A 20,200-nucleotide genomic window follows, 5' to 3' on the forward strand; every position below is an offset into this window, starting at 1 on the left:
AATCGTTTATGTATGCTATATAATTTGTATGTCATCTGCACCCTTAGTCTGAATAATAATATGAAGGTTATTTTTATTTTTATTATATGAGCAAACAGATAAATTATTATTATTATCGTCATCATCATTATTATTATTAATATGATTATACTTTAATCATCATTATTATTATTATTATATACAGTTGTTTATTTTATACTATATCCTTTGTATTTTACCTGGACCCTTAGCCTGAGTAATAAATTAAAGGTTATTTCTATTATTATTATTGTCTATTTGTGAGTCCCATTATCCGATCTCTTGCACACATACAATAATTTCATCAAAAACTAAATAGGATCATGATCAAAGCAGCTTTAATCATTATTAATAGAGCCATCTCCAAAACCTGGGAAATCATGGGACTGCTTTTTATGAAACAGGTGATTTCTGAAATGAGTATTTCTGTAAGTGTCTGAAAACAGTTTACTGAGTAGGGCTGGGTCATGTGGTAAGGAAATTATATCAGGATCTTATTTTCATATCAATTGATATCGATACTTCTCACAATAAATGTTACATTATTACTATTTATAGGTTCAGAGACAATTTAATTTAGACTAAATTCAAATTTTTGCTCCTGAGTGAGGGTTGTAGGTTTGAACCCTTTGTTATGGTAAGAGGACGATAAATGCTACATTGTACAAATCTGTGGATCAATTGTGTTATTCTTCCTCATCATTATATAAATATATATATATGACTTTTGTTTTCTTGCTATTGATGAAAATCGTATTTTGATTTTCACTTATATTGTTCTATCGTTATAAAACTGATAGAAACCTCATGCACGATATTTCACAAACTCGCAGATATTAATAACATCACATTCATCAACAAAAACACACACAGCCGATGAAATGGTAGTCCCTCTTTTTTAATATTCACTTCATGTGATTTTTATGTACAACAGAGGTTTGCCATGGTAACAGGCATTACTCCTCCCTCTACTGGCAGGACATGAAATTCCCTGCTTCAAATGAAATCAGACATTTCTGGTGAAGAATTAAATATCAGTGTTTACAAAGCATTATATTTTTTTTTTTACTAAAAACAAAATCCCCAAAAAGGTGTGAATTATAGATTTTCATAATCTTCTTCCGTACACAAAAACTCAAGTGAGGGAATAAGCTCAAAAATACAGATTGGCTTGTTTGTTTTTTTTAACTTCAAACTATCATTATTACGGATTTTAACTACACAACTTCAAATATACAAAACAGATATTCAACAGCTACAAGCAAGTACAGTATTTACAGGAGAGTCTCTTGTCTGTTGAGCTCAGAGGAGCGGCGACTACATTCAGAACACCCAGTCTTTGTTTTCCATGGTTTGCTTTTAGCTACAAAAAAAGGTTCTGGTGGTGTAAAATAAAGTTTGAACTCATGTTTCTGCTCCACCAGTCGTTCCAATCAGTTGAACCACAAGTCCCACAATCTGTCAGCGTCTTCTCCCCGCAGGTTTGAGCCCCACCACTACCACCGCCCTCTGTGGAAAGGTGGGCCCCCGAATCCTGGCCTCCCGTTGCTGAAGTGCCTCCCTTCCCTGTCGTCCATGCCCTCTGGTCCCATGGAGGGATGTCGAAGGAAAGGAGGCCCACGAGGGGCGAAGGGCATGGGCATTCTGAACCGCTCCTGTGGGAACATCATCTGCGGCGGCATGTGCGGCAGGTTTGGAGGCGAGAGGAACGGTGGCATGCCGGGAGGCGGCTGCATGGGCGGCATGCCCGGCCTTGGACCCTGCATGACTGCCGGGCCAGGATGTGTCATCACTGGTGCCCCAGGCGAGCCCAGCTGATGGTCGCTGCCTGCATCTGACGGAGGGCCTTTGTCTCTTCTAGATTCCATGATGGAGTCCTCCAGAGGTTTTACACTTCCTGCTGGAAGAAGGGAAACGATAAGGTTTTCTATTCCCCAGTTGGAAATCAAGTATTGTGACAGACCAGCGAGGACATTGTAAAGAAATAACATTAAGACAAGATTATAGTCCAAATAGACATTTTATTAAACACGACAGTTTCCACATATTCCCTTTAGATGAATCTACAGTATTGTCTTCTTTATATAAGTCTTACCTGGTGCCAGGTGTTTATGGTCAAACTCAGCGGGGATGAATGGGGCTCCTCCTGGAGGCATGCCTGTCGGGGACAGCATGATGGGGGCAGGAAAAGCAGGTAGACTTCTCATGGGTGCTACCTGTTGAACTGCAGGCGCCTGAAAGACACAGAAACACAACAGCATCCAATTAACATTAAAGTAAAGCAAACAAGGAAGTCGCCTTGAAGCGGTGAACACAACGAAGAAACTGTAGAAACATCTTCTGGCTGCACAGCACGAGGCAGCTAGTTTTATAACACTTGTAAAAAATACTTTTTTCATGTTTGAAGAACAAAATGTTAATGTTTCCCCAGGACAGAATTATTGTTCATTATTATACAGAGATTATAAAAGAGATTACATTCACACAAAAGGAAAAACAAGCACAAGGTTGAGGAAGTGCACAGATAAAAAGGGAGACAAACTCGTAATAAGAACAGATCATTTTTATTATTTACATAAAATCTGCAACAATCTTGAGTCAGATCACAGGAAAAACAGGATCTCCCCCCCCCCCCTCCCGTGATGAACATTGTGATCTAAATGAGAGAGAGGATGGACTCAATCCCATAAGAATTAACCAGAATTGATGAATGGATATTTCATCAATCCAAAGGACCTACATATCTATACCCATACATTAATTATAGTAACTGTGAATTAAAAACTATTGCCCAGTCTGAATCAGAACTATAGGAACCTTTACTGGCCGTGAACTGTTGTTTCCGCAGGACATGTTGAATCCTATCTATTTCATTTAGAATGAACGAGCTCCACGTTGAAGTAATTCTGTATAAAAACACGAAATATCCATTTTAGAGCACTTGACGGCACCATTGCTTTCAAGTCATCTTATATTTAATTGGGATTAACATTTCAAACTACATCACTGCTTTGTTACTTACCCCCTTGCACACACAGAATACTGCAGGGTTCGAACCAATAACACAACAGGCTCAAAATGTTTTTCCTTCCTGGCAATCACACCCACACACACTCCTCACAGTTTACTGCTGTGTTTAAATAAGTAAAACAAAGTGTATGTCTACCACTGACCAACAGCGGTTTGCAGTTACAGTTGTGTTGTAACATGCTTTAGGTATGTATTGTGAACATCACTGCAACAAACACTATTATAGCCTCAAGGCACTTTAAACACTGTGTGTAGTAGCAACAACACACAGCTGTTAACAGCCACTATAGGAGGAGGACGTTTTTCCTTTATGGAGGAGAATAATATGAGCATTTAGATTTTCAATGGTGGAGAAGCGACTGCTGAAGCGACAGGCTTTTGATGTAAATTATTAAACCTAAATTCCAAGGGAGCAAATCACTGCTCTGATAATACTGAGCTGCATTCATTTCCCTCAATACTCCCCAAATAATCAAAATGTTGATTTACATTTCTTGTCCCTGGAAGCATCAACCACTAGGATTTGATGGAGACAACACGAAGGCTTTGTTTAAGGTCAAGGTCGTGACCTGGTCAGTGAAGTGTTCAGTTCTTCACAATCCCCATGGTCATGTTATAAACACTCAAACATGTGCAACACACACACACACAGTAATATAGACACACTGCAACAAAACTACCACTTACTTATATAGAAACGCATACACATGATAAGAGAAAATCTGTTCCCCTATAAACGGACAGAAGTTGGGTCTCTGTGACGAAGGTCCAGCACTTCACTCTCATAAGCTGCCACTTGACTTTACAAGCGAGAATCTAAAGGCTAACAATACTTGTATTTATCAATAACATAAATACAAGCTACAAATACAGCCTTGAATGTAACAATCAAAAGTATAAAGCATTAGTGTATATCTCGAAGCTGAGATGATTTTAATTATTTTATATCGACATCACAAGGCTAATACACATCTGACTGTGACTTCGTTAATAATAATCAGTTTAAAATATAAAAATGCTTTATAGATATTTAGAATGTGTATTGTTACTACCTAATGATATAACAAATGATCAGTGTTTGGCAAATAAAGTTTAGAATAGTTATGATTAAACGACTTAAGAACTAAAGTTAATAATGAAGTAACAGTAAAATCATATCAAACTTCTTTCTGCTTTCTTTAAGTAATGTTATGAAATATTTATAATTAAAACAAGAAACATATTTTACATATGCTAAGAAACTGCAACTGCAATCTTGAGTAATTCAATTTGATAACATGTAATCAGTGGACATATCATTTACAAATGTATGTTTAGACCTGTGATGCTTTCATTTAATCAAAAGTGCTAATTTCATTTATTTTCAGACATAATTTCGTCATATTCATTCAACCTGCAACTCTAAATCTATAACTAACACAAATTACATTTCCCTACGTGTGTATGATTGCTTTTCACAGTCACTGAGCATATCAAGTAAGAACTCACAGCCTACCAGATGCTGCGAGATGCCAGATGCTTCTCCCTTGATTCTCACTCCTTGATGCCAAAGCTGGAGAAACACTGGCTACAAAGAAAGTTCACCCACGAATCTCATTACAGATAATGAATGAAACAGTTTCCTTTCATAATGTAACCGACCTCCTGCAGCACGAGGACAACAAACACACAAAAACATCCCCGTTGATTCATGGGAGTTCAAAAAAAAGCGCAGCGACAAAAGGTTTGTCTCATGTCTTCATTGTCAAACCAAATCACCCCTCAGATAGAAAAAAAAGAATTCTATTCATAATTGTTTTTCAATATTACTGTTTACACCTTAAAGCAAATTTCTATAACACTTAGAATATCTTATAGTATTTGATAGCATTAATATTATTAGTGTAATATTTGAAAGCTAGAATGTCCAAGGATCTATAATGAGCCATTCAGAAATATTTCTGAACCCAGTGGGCTCTATGTTTACTGCCTGAAATACATACATGTGCAGAATACACAAAAATAAATCTATACTGCAAATGGAGGATGTAAATTTAAATGTATGTGTAAATCAATGACATTACTAAGGGATTCAAAAGTAATTGTATTAATTTGTTCCACATCACAAGAAGGTCAAACACTGTGACTTTTATCTTTCTAGAAACATCAAGTGACTGAGGTGCATGTAAAAAGGATAAATGAAGGCATGAATCTTCACAGAAATCCGAATTTTGGTAAATGCTCAATAAACCAGTGCTAAGTTCAGGTCAGTGAATCAACCAGTGGTTGAAAAGAGGACCCTTTGTGAATACAACAAAAGTAGATTAAAGATCCACTGTTGTGGATCTTAGAAACGGATCTATTTTTCATACTCAAAAACATAGTAATCCTGAATCACCCAAACCCTGTTCACACCTGGTGTTGAAATCCATCCTGAGTGATCAGATAACAAGTTGACAGCTGGAACTACAGGTATGAACACAACCATATGCATCCTCAGTTTATACTGGGCCGCATTCCATTCCATTCCTAGGCTCCATGTGTCGGTCACACAGACCCTGAGGCCCTGTGCACCTCTGGTATCATCATCCGTCCTGAGCGATCTCATCAACATGTCTCCTGTGACCACTTGTGATCGGATCTCACTTCCCCGCTCGACATGCAAATGAACACAATTTGTGGTAGTCATTTGTGTTTTCACCAGTGTGTTTACAGCTGTGTCCGATGACACTCTTTGTGTGTCAGCATAAAAGAGAAAGGAGTCAGGGGGCCACAAACAAATCAGCATGGGTACAGTTCATAGTAAAACTGAACGTCACGTTCACACTGCTAAAAGAATGTGGACCAAGGCCCAGACCCCCTCCGAATGTGGTCTGGTGTGATCGGGGTGTTCGTATCACAAGTAGACATCTCTACGTACAGGTGTGATCACAGAAACATGTCAACACCAGGTGTGTACGGGGCCATAGACACACACGGAAACACACATGTAAACACAGACTAAAAAAAACACAACACAATTTGATCTGCACAAATAGAAATGACATGTCTTTAGAGAGCAGGAAGGTGAGATCCCACTCAGGACACATTTTAATGCCACATGTGAACAAACTGTACATTGTCCACTTGTCATCAGATCTCTTAGGGCTGAACAGGGCCCCAGTTTCCAAATTGATAATTTGCAGAAATGCCTCATCAGTCCATGATGATGGTGTAATTAGCTCATATAGTGTCAATTCTATAACCTCCATTAGGGGGCGCCAAAGATGGACATTTTCCAATCCTACACCTATTGGCTTTAAAGTTCCAGTGTGTAAGATTTAGGTGAAAGGGATCTCTTAGCAGAAATTGAATATAAAATAATCCTAGGGATTTTTTCACTAGTGTGTTTCATATAAATATAAGTTATTTTCTTTACCCTAGAATGAGCCCTTTATATTTAAATACTTTATATATCTATGTTGTGAGGGAGTCCTCCCTATGGAGGCCGCCATGTTTTTTACAGTAGCCCAGACTGGACAAACTAACACCTTTTGAGTTTTCAACATTAGTCTACAGCAGGTTCTTTCTTGTTTGGAAGGGGAGCTGCAACATGCAACTTCACCACTAGATGTCTCCAAACTCTACATGCTGAACCTTTAACTTGTGTCACTCTCTTTGCCTCAACCTCATGAAGAAAGCAGGCTCAGAGAGGAGTTCACTCTCTCTTTCTCAGGTATTGGCTTATTTCTTCGAAAGCTGCCGATCCCAGTTTGTCATTTTACAAAATTGTTAACCTTGAGCAAAATAGAAACAAAAAGATAAACAAAATGATTTAACTTCATTACGTTGCAGTGTGAGATTATAGCGATTTATTTAACTATCTACTGCCTGAGGTCAATCACCTGTCATATATTCTATGGGAATGACCTTTCATGTTGTTTAAGAATTACAGCAAAAATGTATCACTTCACAACTGAAACCGCCTGGATGCGCTCGGTGAAGCAGTGTTCTGCCCTGAGCCTGCTGTTTTATTCCATCAGCAGAAAATACAGGATTATAGCAGCTTCTTTTTTGTACTGCAGGTTTATTCCACAGAGTAAAACCCTTCGAGGCAACCAGAAGGGCAGAGTCTTTGATCAGGAGCCTGATGGGGATCAGCTCAAGGCTTTCACTCTTCAATATAATGCTTTTGCTCTTTATTTATACCTGCTACTTGTAAAACATGTAAGAAGACAGTAATGAAGCAGCTCTACGATAACACGACCTTGATATTGAGTGAAGAAAGTGACATGTGAAAATTCAAAAGGTCTTTATCATTATGAATGAGCCTTTCATTACCTTTCAGCCATTCCACAGTATCATCCAAGAGCAGAAATCCCAATATCCAAAGATGATTTCTATAACACTCACCTGTGTGAGGACTCATGTGAGTTTGACGTTCTCCAGACTGGGATAAAGACCACTGGTGTATTGTGTGAAGTTTACTGAAGAATTCTTCTCTTTCCTTGAAATGTCTTTTCACAGGAAAATTACTGAAAGTAGAAGACTGCTCAGATTTGACATTTTAATTCATGATAATGCGCGAACAACCAGAACAGGGAGAAGGGCAAGGCGGTGGACTAGTGGCAGAAACTTGGACTATGGGCAGAAAAGGTCTCTGGTTCGACTCCACGGAGCAACAACAAAAAGACGAATCTGACGAAAAATCCAAGAGGATTCTCCCTACCCTGTCTAGTGCCCCTGAGCAAGGCACCTATCTCCCCCAACATCTGCTCCCTGTGCGCCGTACATGGCTGCTCACTGCTCTGTGTGTCCTTCACCAGATGGGTTAATAGCGGAGGTTAAATTTCCCTACCTGCATGAGTGTGCCTGTGCATGTCTGTGCATGTGTTTGGGACAAATAAATGCATCTTAAAACCTTATCAGAACTTGTAAGGAGGCTCCAGAGGATTAAGAATCAGACCGTTGATGTCTACAACACCCAGAATATGAATATTTTTCATGCATGTAAACATGTTTTAAAATGTAAGGACGACAAATTCCTTTATCTCTCCTGTCTTGTGCACATTTAGATTCTATATTTCTATTTTAAGCACAGGCACAAAGATTAGTCACAACGCAAAACCTCTGTGAAAACTTTAACCCAAAACAGAACGTAAAGTGCAATTACTGTGACATAGTAATTGATTAGAATAGTTTTGTTTAAATCAATTATGTAAATTTAAACATTAAATATTTTTTGGAACAAACGCACGCAACATAATCCTTCTAAAAAGATGGAGACCATTTTCATCTGAATTTATGAATCTGATTTATTAATTTTATATATAAAAAGATGCATCAGCCATAATGTTAACATCCCTGACAGTTGATGCGAATAATCTCCTGACAATGGCACCAGTGAAGCGTGTCTTACGTTTGTCAGCCAGTGAACAGTCACATTTAAAGTTGTGTTGGAACCAGGAAGAATTAGCGAGTGTAAGGATCTGAGCATCTCTGATGAAGGCCAAATTGTGTTGGTTGCATGACTGAGTCCAGGCATCACAATAACAGCACGTCCTCTGGGTGTAGGTAACCCAGCAGTGGTTCATGCCTACAAAGTGGTACAAGGTCTGCAGACTGTTGAACCAGCGACAGGGTCATTGACGCCCAAGGTTCTTTTCTTGCCCAGTAAGGCCTGCTGTGGGGCTGCATAGACTCACAGTGCTCATCCCAGAGTTCCAATGCCGACCGATGTCCACTGCCATTTACACCTTCAATAGGCATGTGAACATCAAAACTGGACCATTGGGCAATGGAAGACTGATAAATCCTAATTTATATAACATGGATGGCCTGGTGCACATGCATCGTTTACCTGGGGGAAGAGATGGCATCTGGACGCAACATTGGAAGAAGGCAAACCGGTGTAGACATTGTGCTGGTTCAAGCGAATGTTCTGCTGGGAAACCTCGGGTCCTAACATTCATGTGGAGGTTATTTGACCCACATCAGCTACTTAAACATTGTTTCAGACCAAGTACACCACTTCCAGTCCTGCACACCACTGCAATTCTTCAGGTTTAGTGTGAGGAACATTACAAAGAGCTCAAGGTGTTCACCTGGCCTTTAAGTTCCCTTGTTCTCACACAAATCGAGGATATGTGGAATGCACAGAAAGAACAACCCCCCATCAATGGAGGACCCACCTTGCAACTTACAAGACCTGAAGGACCTGATGCTAATGTCTTGGTGCCAGATACCGGAGGACATCTTCCACAGTCTTGTGAAGTCCATGCCACAACCCGTCAGAGCTGTTTGGGTTGCACAAGGACGTCCAACACAATATCAGGCAGGTGGTTTAAATGCTTTGGCTGAAAGTGAACACACTCGCTCTGAGAGATTGATTTCTATTTAATGTAAAAAATTTTCAATACTATTTAGTATACTAAATACCCTATGTGGGTTTTTTTTAAATATACAACAGGTAAAGGTCCAAGTGAGTCAAATTTATACAGTTCTTACTGCACTAGCTGTAGTTACCATCTGCATTATTTTGCATCCTAAATGTTTTTAGTTTATAGAACTCAAACAAAGCGAGAGGCAACCTAAAGATGCCATGTGAGAGATATTAATATGCTAGTACCTAAGAAGAGGAATACAGACAAAGGGACACAAAGTGTTCTGAATGCCCTTAAGTTACGTTGCAATAGTGCTTAATAGTGTGTTGTTGAACATTATATTTTGAAAGCTCTCTTGCAGTTCACTTCCTACTCCCTGATTACAATTTTTTTTTTATTTCCTTTATATTTTAAAGAGCAAGGTTTCAAATGAACAAAATGATAAGATAAAAGTGAAACGTGAGGCATTTTGAAATATGGTCGCTGTCTAAATTGCATACAGGCCATATCTGCGATCTCTGAAGTTTCACATTTTTTTTTTTAACTCTCATTCAAGGAGTTTATAAATTAAAAAGAGCTGCCATTACATTTTTGTTGCTCTATCATTATCCATGGGATATTGATAAATACACTACCAAACATGTATCCTGGAATACAGATATCATGGATCAAGTACATGCAAGAAGTGGATTTAAATAAATCAGACCCTTCAATGAAGCCAAGCTCTTACGAATGGGCTTTGACTTCAGACTCACTATTCTTCAATCAGTACAAGAGTATTATGGCCGAGATGCTAGGAGTAATGTTTGGCACGAGATTAGGCAATGGAGGATATTATGTCACCTCAGTCCTTTGGCCTTGTGGTGAACAACTGAGCGTTGGTATCAAAGACATTAAAGCTCAGTCCTGCAAACTCAGGTGAAGCACATAATCAAACTGAACCACAGTATCTTACTGTATCTTACTAAATATTTTAACATGTGAATGGAGCATTCAGATTAACTCTGAGATGAAATATGGACTATAGGAAATTATATGAGATGTTATTTTGTAAGCTACAATGTACTAGCGGTTAAAAAAGTGACTAAAGCTCTGTCAACCCAGTGCATTAAACCGACACAGAACACTTCATTTCCTCTACATGTTCATCTGGCGACGTTTAGCAATGTGTCTTTCTTGACACATTTTACTCACATCAGCTGCTCTTGAAGATAACAGTACGTGAAACTTTTAGCGCAACGCACACGGACCAAATCACATTATTTGACACATGTACAGAAGGAGGAGCCAGAGAAAGAGCTGTAACTGCGATTTGCAGATCCAGGCAGTAAATGTGATCAAGTTAAAGCTTTCTTTGACAGTTGATGCGCATTGATGTTGGAAAAAGAAAAGGGACATGTCCTGACAGGTCCTTGTGCCCATATGTCAGTGGTGTGAGCTAGCATGTAGACAACAGCAGAAAACCGGTGTGGGTGCGTTTCATGTCAAAAATAGTTTGAGCAACAAGTGTCAGTTGGCAGCCTTCAATGCTCAACTGATTAGTACAGCAAATTAACTGAAGACATATCAATACTATCTAAGTATCAAAACCTATGGTAAACTAATCTGACTGGTCATTAAGACTTGAAAAGCACAAGATAAATACAGACCATTTATCTTCAATAAGCTGATGTTTATCTGCTCCGGCAGAGGTACAAATGAAGATGTAAAATTAGTTAAATATTGTAATGTTGCCTGTTTTTTGTGAAACAACTTGTATGTGCAAAACAAATTTTTCCTTGAGTGTTGGAGCAGCAATATTCAAAGTAAAACATTAGTTCCAAGTTCAAGCGCCTTTGACCCAATGCTGCTCAATGAGGAGCAAACAGGACCCAGCTGTGCAGGCACTTGTACACAAACTCATTTGGAGACACACACTTTTGGAAGATAAATCAGCTATAAACTCAAACGCTCTGAATCTAGTCCACAAATGAAAATAAAAGGACCTTGGAAATTTTTTTCTGAATTATTCAATCAATGATAAACATTCACCTGCTACGCTGAAACCTACCATATGCATGACCGTGTATGGACAGTGAGATTAAAACAGAGACAAAATATTTGATCCTCCTCTTAATGTAAGCTTTATAGAAGTGGTAGGTGTGATATGAACAATGACACTAGCATAGTTTTATTAAGGAACATTTCCCTTAACTTAAAAAAATGTCTTCTCTTCTCCAGTTTTCATAACAGTTGTCTGGTTTAACGCCACGTTTAGCACACGGGTGCTGTCGGCTTACCTTGTCACGCTTCTTCAATCTGAGCTTTAGGTCCCACCAGCAGCCTACAGTCGACCTCATGACGTGTAAGAAACTGTTCCTCCAGTGGAGGCTTGGCCGGCCTGCTACGTTTGGTAGGTTGCACGCAGTAGAGCTCCATCATGTTTTATTTAAGCTAGTGCATCGACCATTTATTCAGCACATGGTCATTAGAAGACAAAAGCAAAAAAAAAAGCTTCCCTCTACACATACCACAGTAATTGATGTTTTCGTATTACCCACTTTATTTGAATATGTTAAACCGCACAATACAAGACTTGTGAGTGAAGATGCAAATGTGTTGTAAAGAAAGAGGAGGAAAAGATAAGCATTGTAATTCAATTCCAATCGGCAGAGGAGCTTATCTGAATTGTGGATAAAAATCAACAAAACTACACTTATCTGTTTATTTGGTGACGCGGAAACCAATCTCGTTCAAGACATAATAGCGACTCCTTTATTGCTCTTTTCATAAAAGGTTATTTTCAGCACTATAAAATCCTATCCCGCATCTGTTGCACACTAACTGAGGTTTTCTAGAGGCAGATTGCTCTTATGCATGTAACCATTAGAGGCTGCTTGTCCTTGTTGGGAAGGTTACTATAGTTGAGCTCAGCGTTCAAGGCAAAGTAAAGATAACACAATGAGGAGAATTTATTGTCACGAACTAGCTTCTGAAGAAGTTTCTTTCATCAACAAAGGATTTTAATTATAATCCTCTTGAGAATTGAATGACAAATATTAGTTTTATTCATGTTTCTTTGTAGGGTTGAAATAATAAATCTGAAATTATACACTGAGTTTAACCTTTTAATATCGCATCATAATTGAATCAATTATATGTATCTCTCTTTTATGTTTAAGGTAGTAAATAAATCAAATAATTAACATTACAAAAACACAAATACCATTGCATGGCTTTTCAAGCCATATCAAATGAATGGACCAGTCTGTAGTGATTCCCTGCATTAATACTATGACAGTTTCAACTTTAATTTAAAAGATTTAATCATTTAAATGGGTAATTTCTTCAAATTTAAACTGTTTTTATAAAGATTAGAGGATTTTTTTTTCAGATAAGCTCTACTACACATATGCAACAATTTGTTTTCCTTATGTCCTCCACAAGAAGAGTAGTGACCAACACCACAAGCAGTAAACCAATAAAACATCACATGTGATATTAATAAGAATGTGTTTAAAGACAGTATTAGCAGTACCTGAATGTGAGCAGTGACCATTCCATCTGCTGGCACACTCTCCAATGCTCCATTTACAGCCGCCGGCTTACTGAGGTCCTTGGCATTAGTCCACTCTATGCATAGAGGAAATAGAAAAGACAACATCAGGAAAACTGGATGCAGAAGGTGAATCTTGGCAACACTTTAAAGAAATAGTTACGCATTTACCTGGATTTAGTGTCTCGGGGTCCAGCATGCCCCCCTCTCGGTAGATCTCCAACTCATCGACTTTGGCTTTGCTCCAGGGAATGTAGGTAACCCCCCGTTCCACATCCCATAACTTTTTGTGTGCTGATTTTATACCTTTGTTCAAAGCCCAAGCAATCTAGGAAAAAATGACAAATCAAAATACATTTTACTTAACGAACACATGGAAGATTAGTGGAGATAAAGATGATATGTGAAAGAGACTATGTACCTTAACTGGTTTCTGATTGACTTTGTATGACCCCTTACTGAGCTTGTTCAAAGCTGTATTGGCATCTTGTCTGTGAACCATAACAATATAGGCACAACCTCTCGGGGGAATCATCTGGAGCAAAAACAGTTGGATACAAAACAAGATGAGCTGTAGATCATAGAGCCTAAATGATCTTGATGTGTATAATCTAAACTTACATTGATGGACTCAATCTGACCAAACTCTTCCAAAAGGCACATCACGTCAGACTGCTGGGTCTTCTTGTCTAGTTGTCCAACCCAAAGTGTGGTGCTACAAACTACAAGCAAAGGATTAGGGTTTAAAGGGTTTACATTTTTACTTAACAAGATAACACGGAAGAGACAAATCCAGTGAATGTATTACAAGTTACTGTGTTTCGAAAGAAAATCTCTTTCTATTTCTATATTTCTACCGCAGCTCTACAAGGAACAACAGCCAAAAGGCCAGGATTAATGTGCAGTTTTTCAATAAAGCTCCAAAAAGCTGCTGAGTTGTTTGGTCAGAAAATAATAATGTAAATTTCAAGGGTAAGTTATATACAACCTTGTAAGTGGCAAGTGTTTGTTACAGGCAGATGCACAGAAATGTAGTTTAAAAATAACATATTTATATTCAATGAACATACCGCTGAGTGTCTGGCTTTTTATGGTGGGAAGACCTTTCTGCCTGCGCTCCCTGTCCTTCTCTCTTTCATTCCTGTCTTGAGAACGGGATCTCACTCGCTGTTCTCTGGAGCGAGAATGAGAGCGTCTGTGCCTTGACCTTCTTGAGCGGGATGTTGATCTTGATCTTCTTCTCCTGGGGGATCTGAAACACACAGTTCAACAGGATGTCACCATGTTGCAAATCCAAAGAGAGAAGCTATCTCTCAAAGTCTGTGAAAGCAGCCGAGTGTGTCAGTGCCTGCCATTTACAACATGCTACGTGCTCTCTGACATGTAATTTACCCAAAGGCACATCATAAAATTGTGTCTTAGCACAATGAATTAGGATTTGGATAGTATTACACATGCCCCCAGCAAACATGAAAACATCAAACTGAAACTCTTACCTGGAACCAGATCTTCTGCCGAAGCCCCTCTGTCTACCCTCTCGCCTCATATTCGGGTCTTCTCTTGAATTTCGCTATTGACAATGATGACATGACAGGTTTATTTCCCCCCCAATAATGAAGCAGAGGATTCCAAGTTCCAAAAGGTTCATACCATGGGTCTCAAATTCAAATGTCACATGACAGAAACGTCACCGCTAATTAAGACAGCAATGGCATTGTCAGTTTTATGAACAAGAAAATGCCAGGACACATTCAATCAAATGAAACTAAATTGTGTTTGATGATTTACCCTTGATTGGGAATAACCCTCGTCTATGGAATGGTATCCATCTTCCAACATATGATATTCGCCATGACTCATTCCTCGATCATGCTGCGAGATCACAAAGAAACAGCCACAAAAAGAAGGTATAAAAGAGGAAAACTGATCACTCAACATCATCTGCAGACGATGGTTTAGCTGGTGCTAAACGCAAGGGTTGCTATACTGGAGAGTTATAGTAGTTTTATGAAGTAGTTATAACTGGATACCTCGATACCGTCGGTCTGTCCCATCATATGTGGATTAACATTCTCTGTGTTGGACATCTGACCAGGGAACTGGTTAAAGACCTTTTCAGTTGTGTATCTGTCACAAAATACACAAACAATGAGTGTGGGTATTATGAATCTACAAATACAGTGGAAAAGAAAAAGCAATCACCAAAAATGTGAAATGTAAGCGTTCATCATGGCAGATATAGTTAAAGTTAAAGCAAGAAACATGCAGATAAATTAAATATAATTTATAACAATCTGATTTATTTTCCATCACTCTACACAGAATATCGTGAGGTGAACAAAGGAAAACAAATTAAATAAAAGACATTTTCAGTGCAAGCGGACTGGAACAAAAAGTAAACAAGATATTTTCTTTAATTCGTCTGGTGCACTGGAGACATATGTGCAACATGCTTTGAAGTGTCAGCCTAGAAACTAAGCTGTCTTGCCATCATTGCTAACAAATACATATACAGCAAATAAATGTGAGAAAAGTGATGAAAAAAATTCTTTAAAAAATCATTAAACTTACTGGGACTGGGCACTCAGTTCTTTGGGAGCTATATCCTCAGGTTCATCATCATAGTCAAAACGATCAAGGAGTTTCTGATGAATAATATAAAATATACAGTGATGTTAGTTAGGAAAGTCTATCAATAATGTCTAAAGCAAATTTTGTAGAGACACTGCGCGATGCAATTACCTCAGCCAACGAGCTTTTCTTTTCTGTGTGTGCACTGTACGGGTTGAGCTGGGCCACAGGCATTTGGACAGGGTCTGGTACGTTGTTTGCTATGGCGGCTCCACGGGTCTTATCTGCCTGCTGGAAGTTCTGGAGCATTCTCTGCAGCTAGAATTCACAATTTAAAGCATTTTGGTGACACATTTGTACACATGTTTAGTAGATCGGGTGGATGAGATAAAATAATGAATTACTTACCTCCTGCCCATGGGGGGACTGAAACAGCTGTGCCACAGCAGCTAAGGCATCAGGAGTGGGTAGATGGGGCACAGCAGGCAAAGCTGAGGCAAGGGTGATAGGAGGCTGGATCTCTGGGGTGGGGTCAGCGGGAACTGTTTGTATACAAGACAAAAGTTGCAGTTCATCAAATAGTGGAGAAATAAAAACATCACTTTTAAACAGCCGTATTGTTAAAAACTCTCAGAATCTTGCGCAAAGAGAATTAAATTAATTTCTCTACCTTTCATTACAAGAGGAGCTAGAACTGGTTCGTTAGCCATATCCATCAGAGGCTGAATAATGTCCATATCAAACACACCGTTCTTCTGCCACAGGTTCAGGACACGGAGTATTTTGGTCTAATTTATGGAAAAATTTAAACAATCAAACTCTTTAGACAACACCATCCAAAGTTATTATATGAAATACCAAAACAACAATATCAACAGTACCTTATCATCCTGTGGGCAGCGGTAAAGATTTTGGAAGGTATCTTGGAAGTTTTTCAAGAATCTGGCCGCAAAAACATCCTTGTCAATCCCAAACTGATGCCGTGACTGTCGAACAATGGAATCAACCACGTATAGACCAGGGACTTTCAAATCTGGCTTGCACTGGTGGAAACAAACAGAAATAACAAAACAATGTTGATATAGTCATATTGTCTCACCACAAACTGGATTTGTCAAGTACATTAAAATGTTCGATGAGATGTGCAGAAATAAAGAAGCTCTATAGCACCAACCTTCTTGATGAACTTCTCAACAATCTGGACAACGTGTTTGTAAAACTAATGAAAAAAAGAAAACGTTATCAGTCACAACATAATACTTCAATCATGCCAGGTTATCTAATTCACTACATGACTGCTCTATTAAGTCAATTAAGATTACCCATTCCAGCATCACATGATTAAACTAACATATTTAATTTCTAAATATTTCAGAAACCCAACATTTAAATCAGTCCAGTTCAGTTTCACGATGCCACTGGGAATATTACATCTCATAATAGAGATCAGTTTGAAAGACAGCCAACGCATGATTTAAACTCTGAATTTTGACTTGACTAATATATCTCCACAGCCTGGACTGCTCAAACAAAATTGATTGTGTTGTATAATATTGCTATGTTTCAAGTGTTCTTCAAGCTTTTCAGTGCGGCTCTGTGTGTGTGAGCGGTACCAAGAACCTTCGCTGCAAACAAATGATTGAAATATTAAACTCATACATTTAAGTAAGAAAAACTGAGACTTCTTAATTTGACCTGTGTATTTACCAGCTTGAGTGCCACAAAGAATATGAGCCAAACAACTCAATGGAAGTATTTCTAAATTATAAAGCTTTCCATAGGTTTTAGAAATTAAACGATACTGTTAAGCTGATTGAAAAGCAGGGACAGACCATAAAAATAAAAAAAATAAACCAAAATGTCTGCAGCAAATTCAAACTAAAGAATCCAAGAGTTTTATTTCCACTACAGTGCACAGAACATACAAACACACATCTGAGCTTAAGGGGTTGATTGATAGATGCTTATGACTCAGTACAACCAAAATGTCAAATGCAACAATACACACAATAAAGGTGAGTATTAGAGTATATATTTGAAGTATTCATAGGAGGTAATGCTTAACTATTAAGAGGAAAGCTTTAGATAAATGAGTAAAAATTTAATTTTACTGTATTACCACCACACATAGCGGGTCATATCATAAGTCATAAAGATCTGAGTATTAAATTTAATTATAAAACAACAAATCCCAAAAGTCTAGACAAAACCCACTTGAATGAGTCACTGCTTAAAATGATGAAAAATCCTGATAACAGCATGGACTTTACCTTGATAGCTTTGATGGCTGATTTAGTTACAGACATCATTTTAGCTCGGGATATCGGGGGCTTCATGTCGATCATGGAGAACAACTGATGGGTTTAAAAAGAAAAAACAAAGAATCATATCCAGTCTGTTGAGGGAATTAATACTAATGTAAAATAAAACAGGGGAAAGATCCTGTGTTCTGCTTTATACATAAATAAAATGGCAGCAAAGAAACCACTAAGTTACAGCAGGATAAAGCCCCTTTTCCACTAGCAGATAACAAAACATTAACTAAAAGTAAAAATGCTCCCGTGAAGTGGAGAAAACAAATGGCCTGAACGCAAGTTTGCCTTGAACAAATGTTGATTTTCCAAGTATAATACTTCTAATGGGGAAATATGCTGTCCCCTTTCTAACAAAATTTTTGTACAATATTGTTTTTACAGGAAATTCAAGTTGTTTGCTCTACAGACAACACAACCGTTTTTTAATTAGCTCTTGAAAGATTCAGAATTTATCACAGTCACACTGTAAAACTCATAATCTACAAGAGGAAAGTGGACATTTACAGTGTCTGTGATCTAAGTCAGGCGGGGCAATAAAAAAAAATCAAATATATCTCAATATCATTTTAACCGAAAACAACATAACAGACCAATGTATGAATGTGTATAAAATGTGTCAACACCGTAAGGAGGTTTATCACAAAGTATTCACTTCAGATCACGTTTTGCTGTTATAAATAACATTGTGATATCATTGCTGTGGTTATAAGTTATTTTACTAATGTACTTTCCTCAGGATCAATTGAGTATCTGTCTATCTATCTTCTATTAATGAATAACACCTGAGAATATAAGATACATCTGATTTGAAATACTCAGGTTTCACAGGAATGTGCAGAAATGAGAAATAAGATTAGCATGTAGTCAAATGCCAGTAATCCCCCCCCCCCCACACACACACACACACACACCCACACCCGGAGTCAACAACACAGCAATGACAGCTTCCTCACGTGCAAACCAGCATTTACATAACAATTCACAATCACAACATGCTAATTAAAAAATTGCGCCCGAAACTCCACCAAACAAACAAACACTAGCTAATGGGCGTTAGCGCGACTTTAACGTGTATAAAATAACAGCACCACAGGTAAAGAACACATGACGCTACAAGACTGTGCGTGTAGCGTTAAACACACACTGGTGCTGTCCTGTGTGTTTGTGTTGTCGTTCAAGGTTGTGTACGTTAAAAGGTTAAACTGGGAAACACGCACGGGCCTTGCGTGTGTTCGAGCGACGCTAGCTAACGGCTAACTAATCCAACCGAGCCTTGTTTTACGTTGAAAGCGAAACCTCGGAGTCAACCGAGCTAACGTCGACAAATATGAACAAATTCAGCAGTTTTAGTTGAAATGTAGACTTTGTTCGCGTTAATACAACATTAGATAATCCGACGACTGACGTTTAGCATCGATTTTGACGTCGCTACTCGGGGCGCTTTAGCACAAACACACTTTACCTCCATGTTGAACGCGTTCACTGCCTCCATGGCGGCTTGTCTCGTCGTAAACCAGCTTGAAGAACGTGCGTGGGTTGTTCCTCTATCTGATCAAACCTGTGTCGAGTCGCGAAGCTAAAGACAAAATGAATCGGTGTCGTGGAAACGCTCAGAACTGACGTCGAAGCAGCCGCCCAGCTAGTCCTGCTAAGCTAATAGCTTCTTCTGCTAGTTTGGAGGCTCCACCCCGTGCGCCACTACGCCGTCCGTTGCGTTGGCTTGTGACGTCATGACGCAGTAACTCTTGTATAATATTCTGTATGAAAAATTTTAAATATATATTCTTTGGTTATTTTCTTTATACCTTTAAATTTCAACTATCAGAAATTAAAAAAACACAGGATTAAACTCAAAATACAGTTTAATCCCGATTCAATTTCTAAGTATCGGCAAAGGTGAATAATATATTTTAGAATCATCCGTGTAAACGCCTCCTTGCTGCCCCGAGACATTTACCTTGTTTAATGAGTAAATGTAATTTAATTTATAGACAAATGTTTTCCCTCGTAAAGGTTCAGGTGAAAGGAATCTATTGGCAGAAATTAAATTAAATAAAAAATATTAAGGTAGGCCTTTGACTCTGTGTTGTCTCAGAAATGATTGTCATAAATTATTTTATTGTTTTCATTTTTTTAACCACCATTTAAATCCACTGGTATAATGATAATATCCTAGCATGATAACAATAACCCTTACAAAGAGCAATGAAGTTTTGTTTTTCAAGAATATACAGTCTGACATTTAAATTAGAATTAAAAAAGATTAAAATAGGGGTAAAAAAAACTTGGTCGTCCTCTGAGTAGTGTCTTGGTTTTCAAGCCTATGTCTAAGAGAACATTCAGAAATCAGGGAATTCTGACGGAGCGAATGAAACCAACTGGATTGGCAG

The 20,200-nt window shown here is 38.3% G+C and overlaps 1 protein-coding gene across 1 annotated transcript; it reads right to left on the bottom strand.

Moving 5' to 3' along the window:
- Positions 1-898: 898 nt before the first annotated feature.
- LOC128440421 (SR-related and CTD-associated factor 4) lies at positions 899-19,512 on the bottom strand. Its single transcript, XM_053423119.1, has 18 exons — positions 19,273-19,512; positions 17,766-17,849; positions 16,670-16,714; positions 16,377-16,538; positions 16,166-16,283; positions 15,904-16,037; positions 15,667-15,813; positions 15,496-15,569; positions 14,955-15,051; positions 14,713-14,796; positions 14,421-14,494; positions 13,995-14,176; positions 13,546-13,646; positions 13,346-13,459; positions 13,096-13,252; positions 12,907-13,001; positions 2,114-2,252; positions 899-1,918 (listed from the first exon to the last, which is right to left on the bottom strand). Exons 1-18 carry the CDS (start codon positions 19,300-19,302, stop codon positions 1,515-1,517), a joined length of 2,241 nt encoding a protein of 746 aa, XP_053279094.1. The 5' UTR covers positions 19,303-19,512; the 3' UTR covers positions 899-1,514.
- Positions 19,513-20,200: the final 688 nt, after the last annotated feature.

This window comes from Pleuronectes platessa, chromosome 5, assembly GCF_947347685.1.
Source record: "Pleuronectes platessa chromosome 5, fPlePla1.1, whole genome shotgun sequence".
Classification (NCBI taxonomy): Eukaryota; Metazoa; Chordata; class Actinopteri; order Pleuronectiformes; family Pleuronectidae; genus Pleuronectes; species Pleuronectes platessa.

What these genes read in the sequence shown, in the direction of transcription:
- LOC128440421 (XM_053423119.1), bottom strand. Translation starts at nt 19,302, where the DNA reads ATGGAGGCAGTGAACGCGTTCAACATGGAG. An exon ending in GCTGCCCACAGGATGATAAG is followed by an intron (nt 16,284 to 16,376) that starts GTACTGTTGATA and finishes TCCATAAATTAG; the next exon opens with ACCAAAATACTCCGTGTCCT. An exon ending in AAAAAGCCAGACACTCAGCG is followed by an intron (nt 13,647 to 13,994) that starts GTATGTTCATTG and finishes CTTTGCTTGTAG; the next exon opens with TTTGTAGCACCACACTTTGG.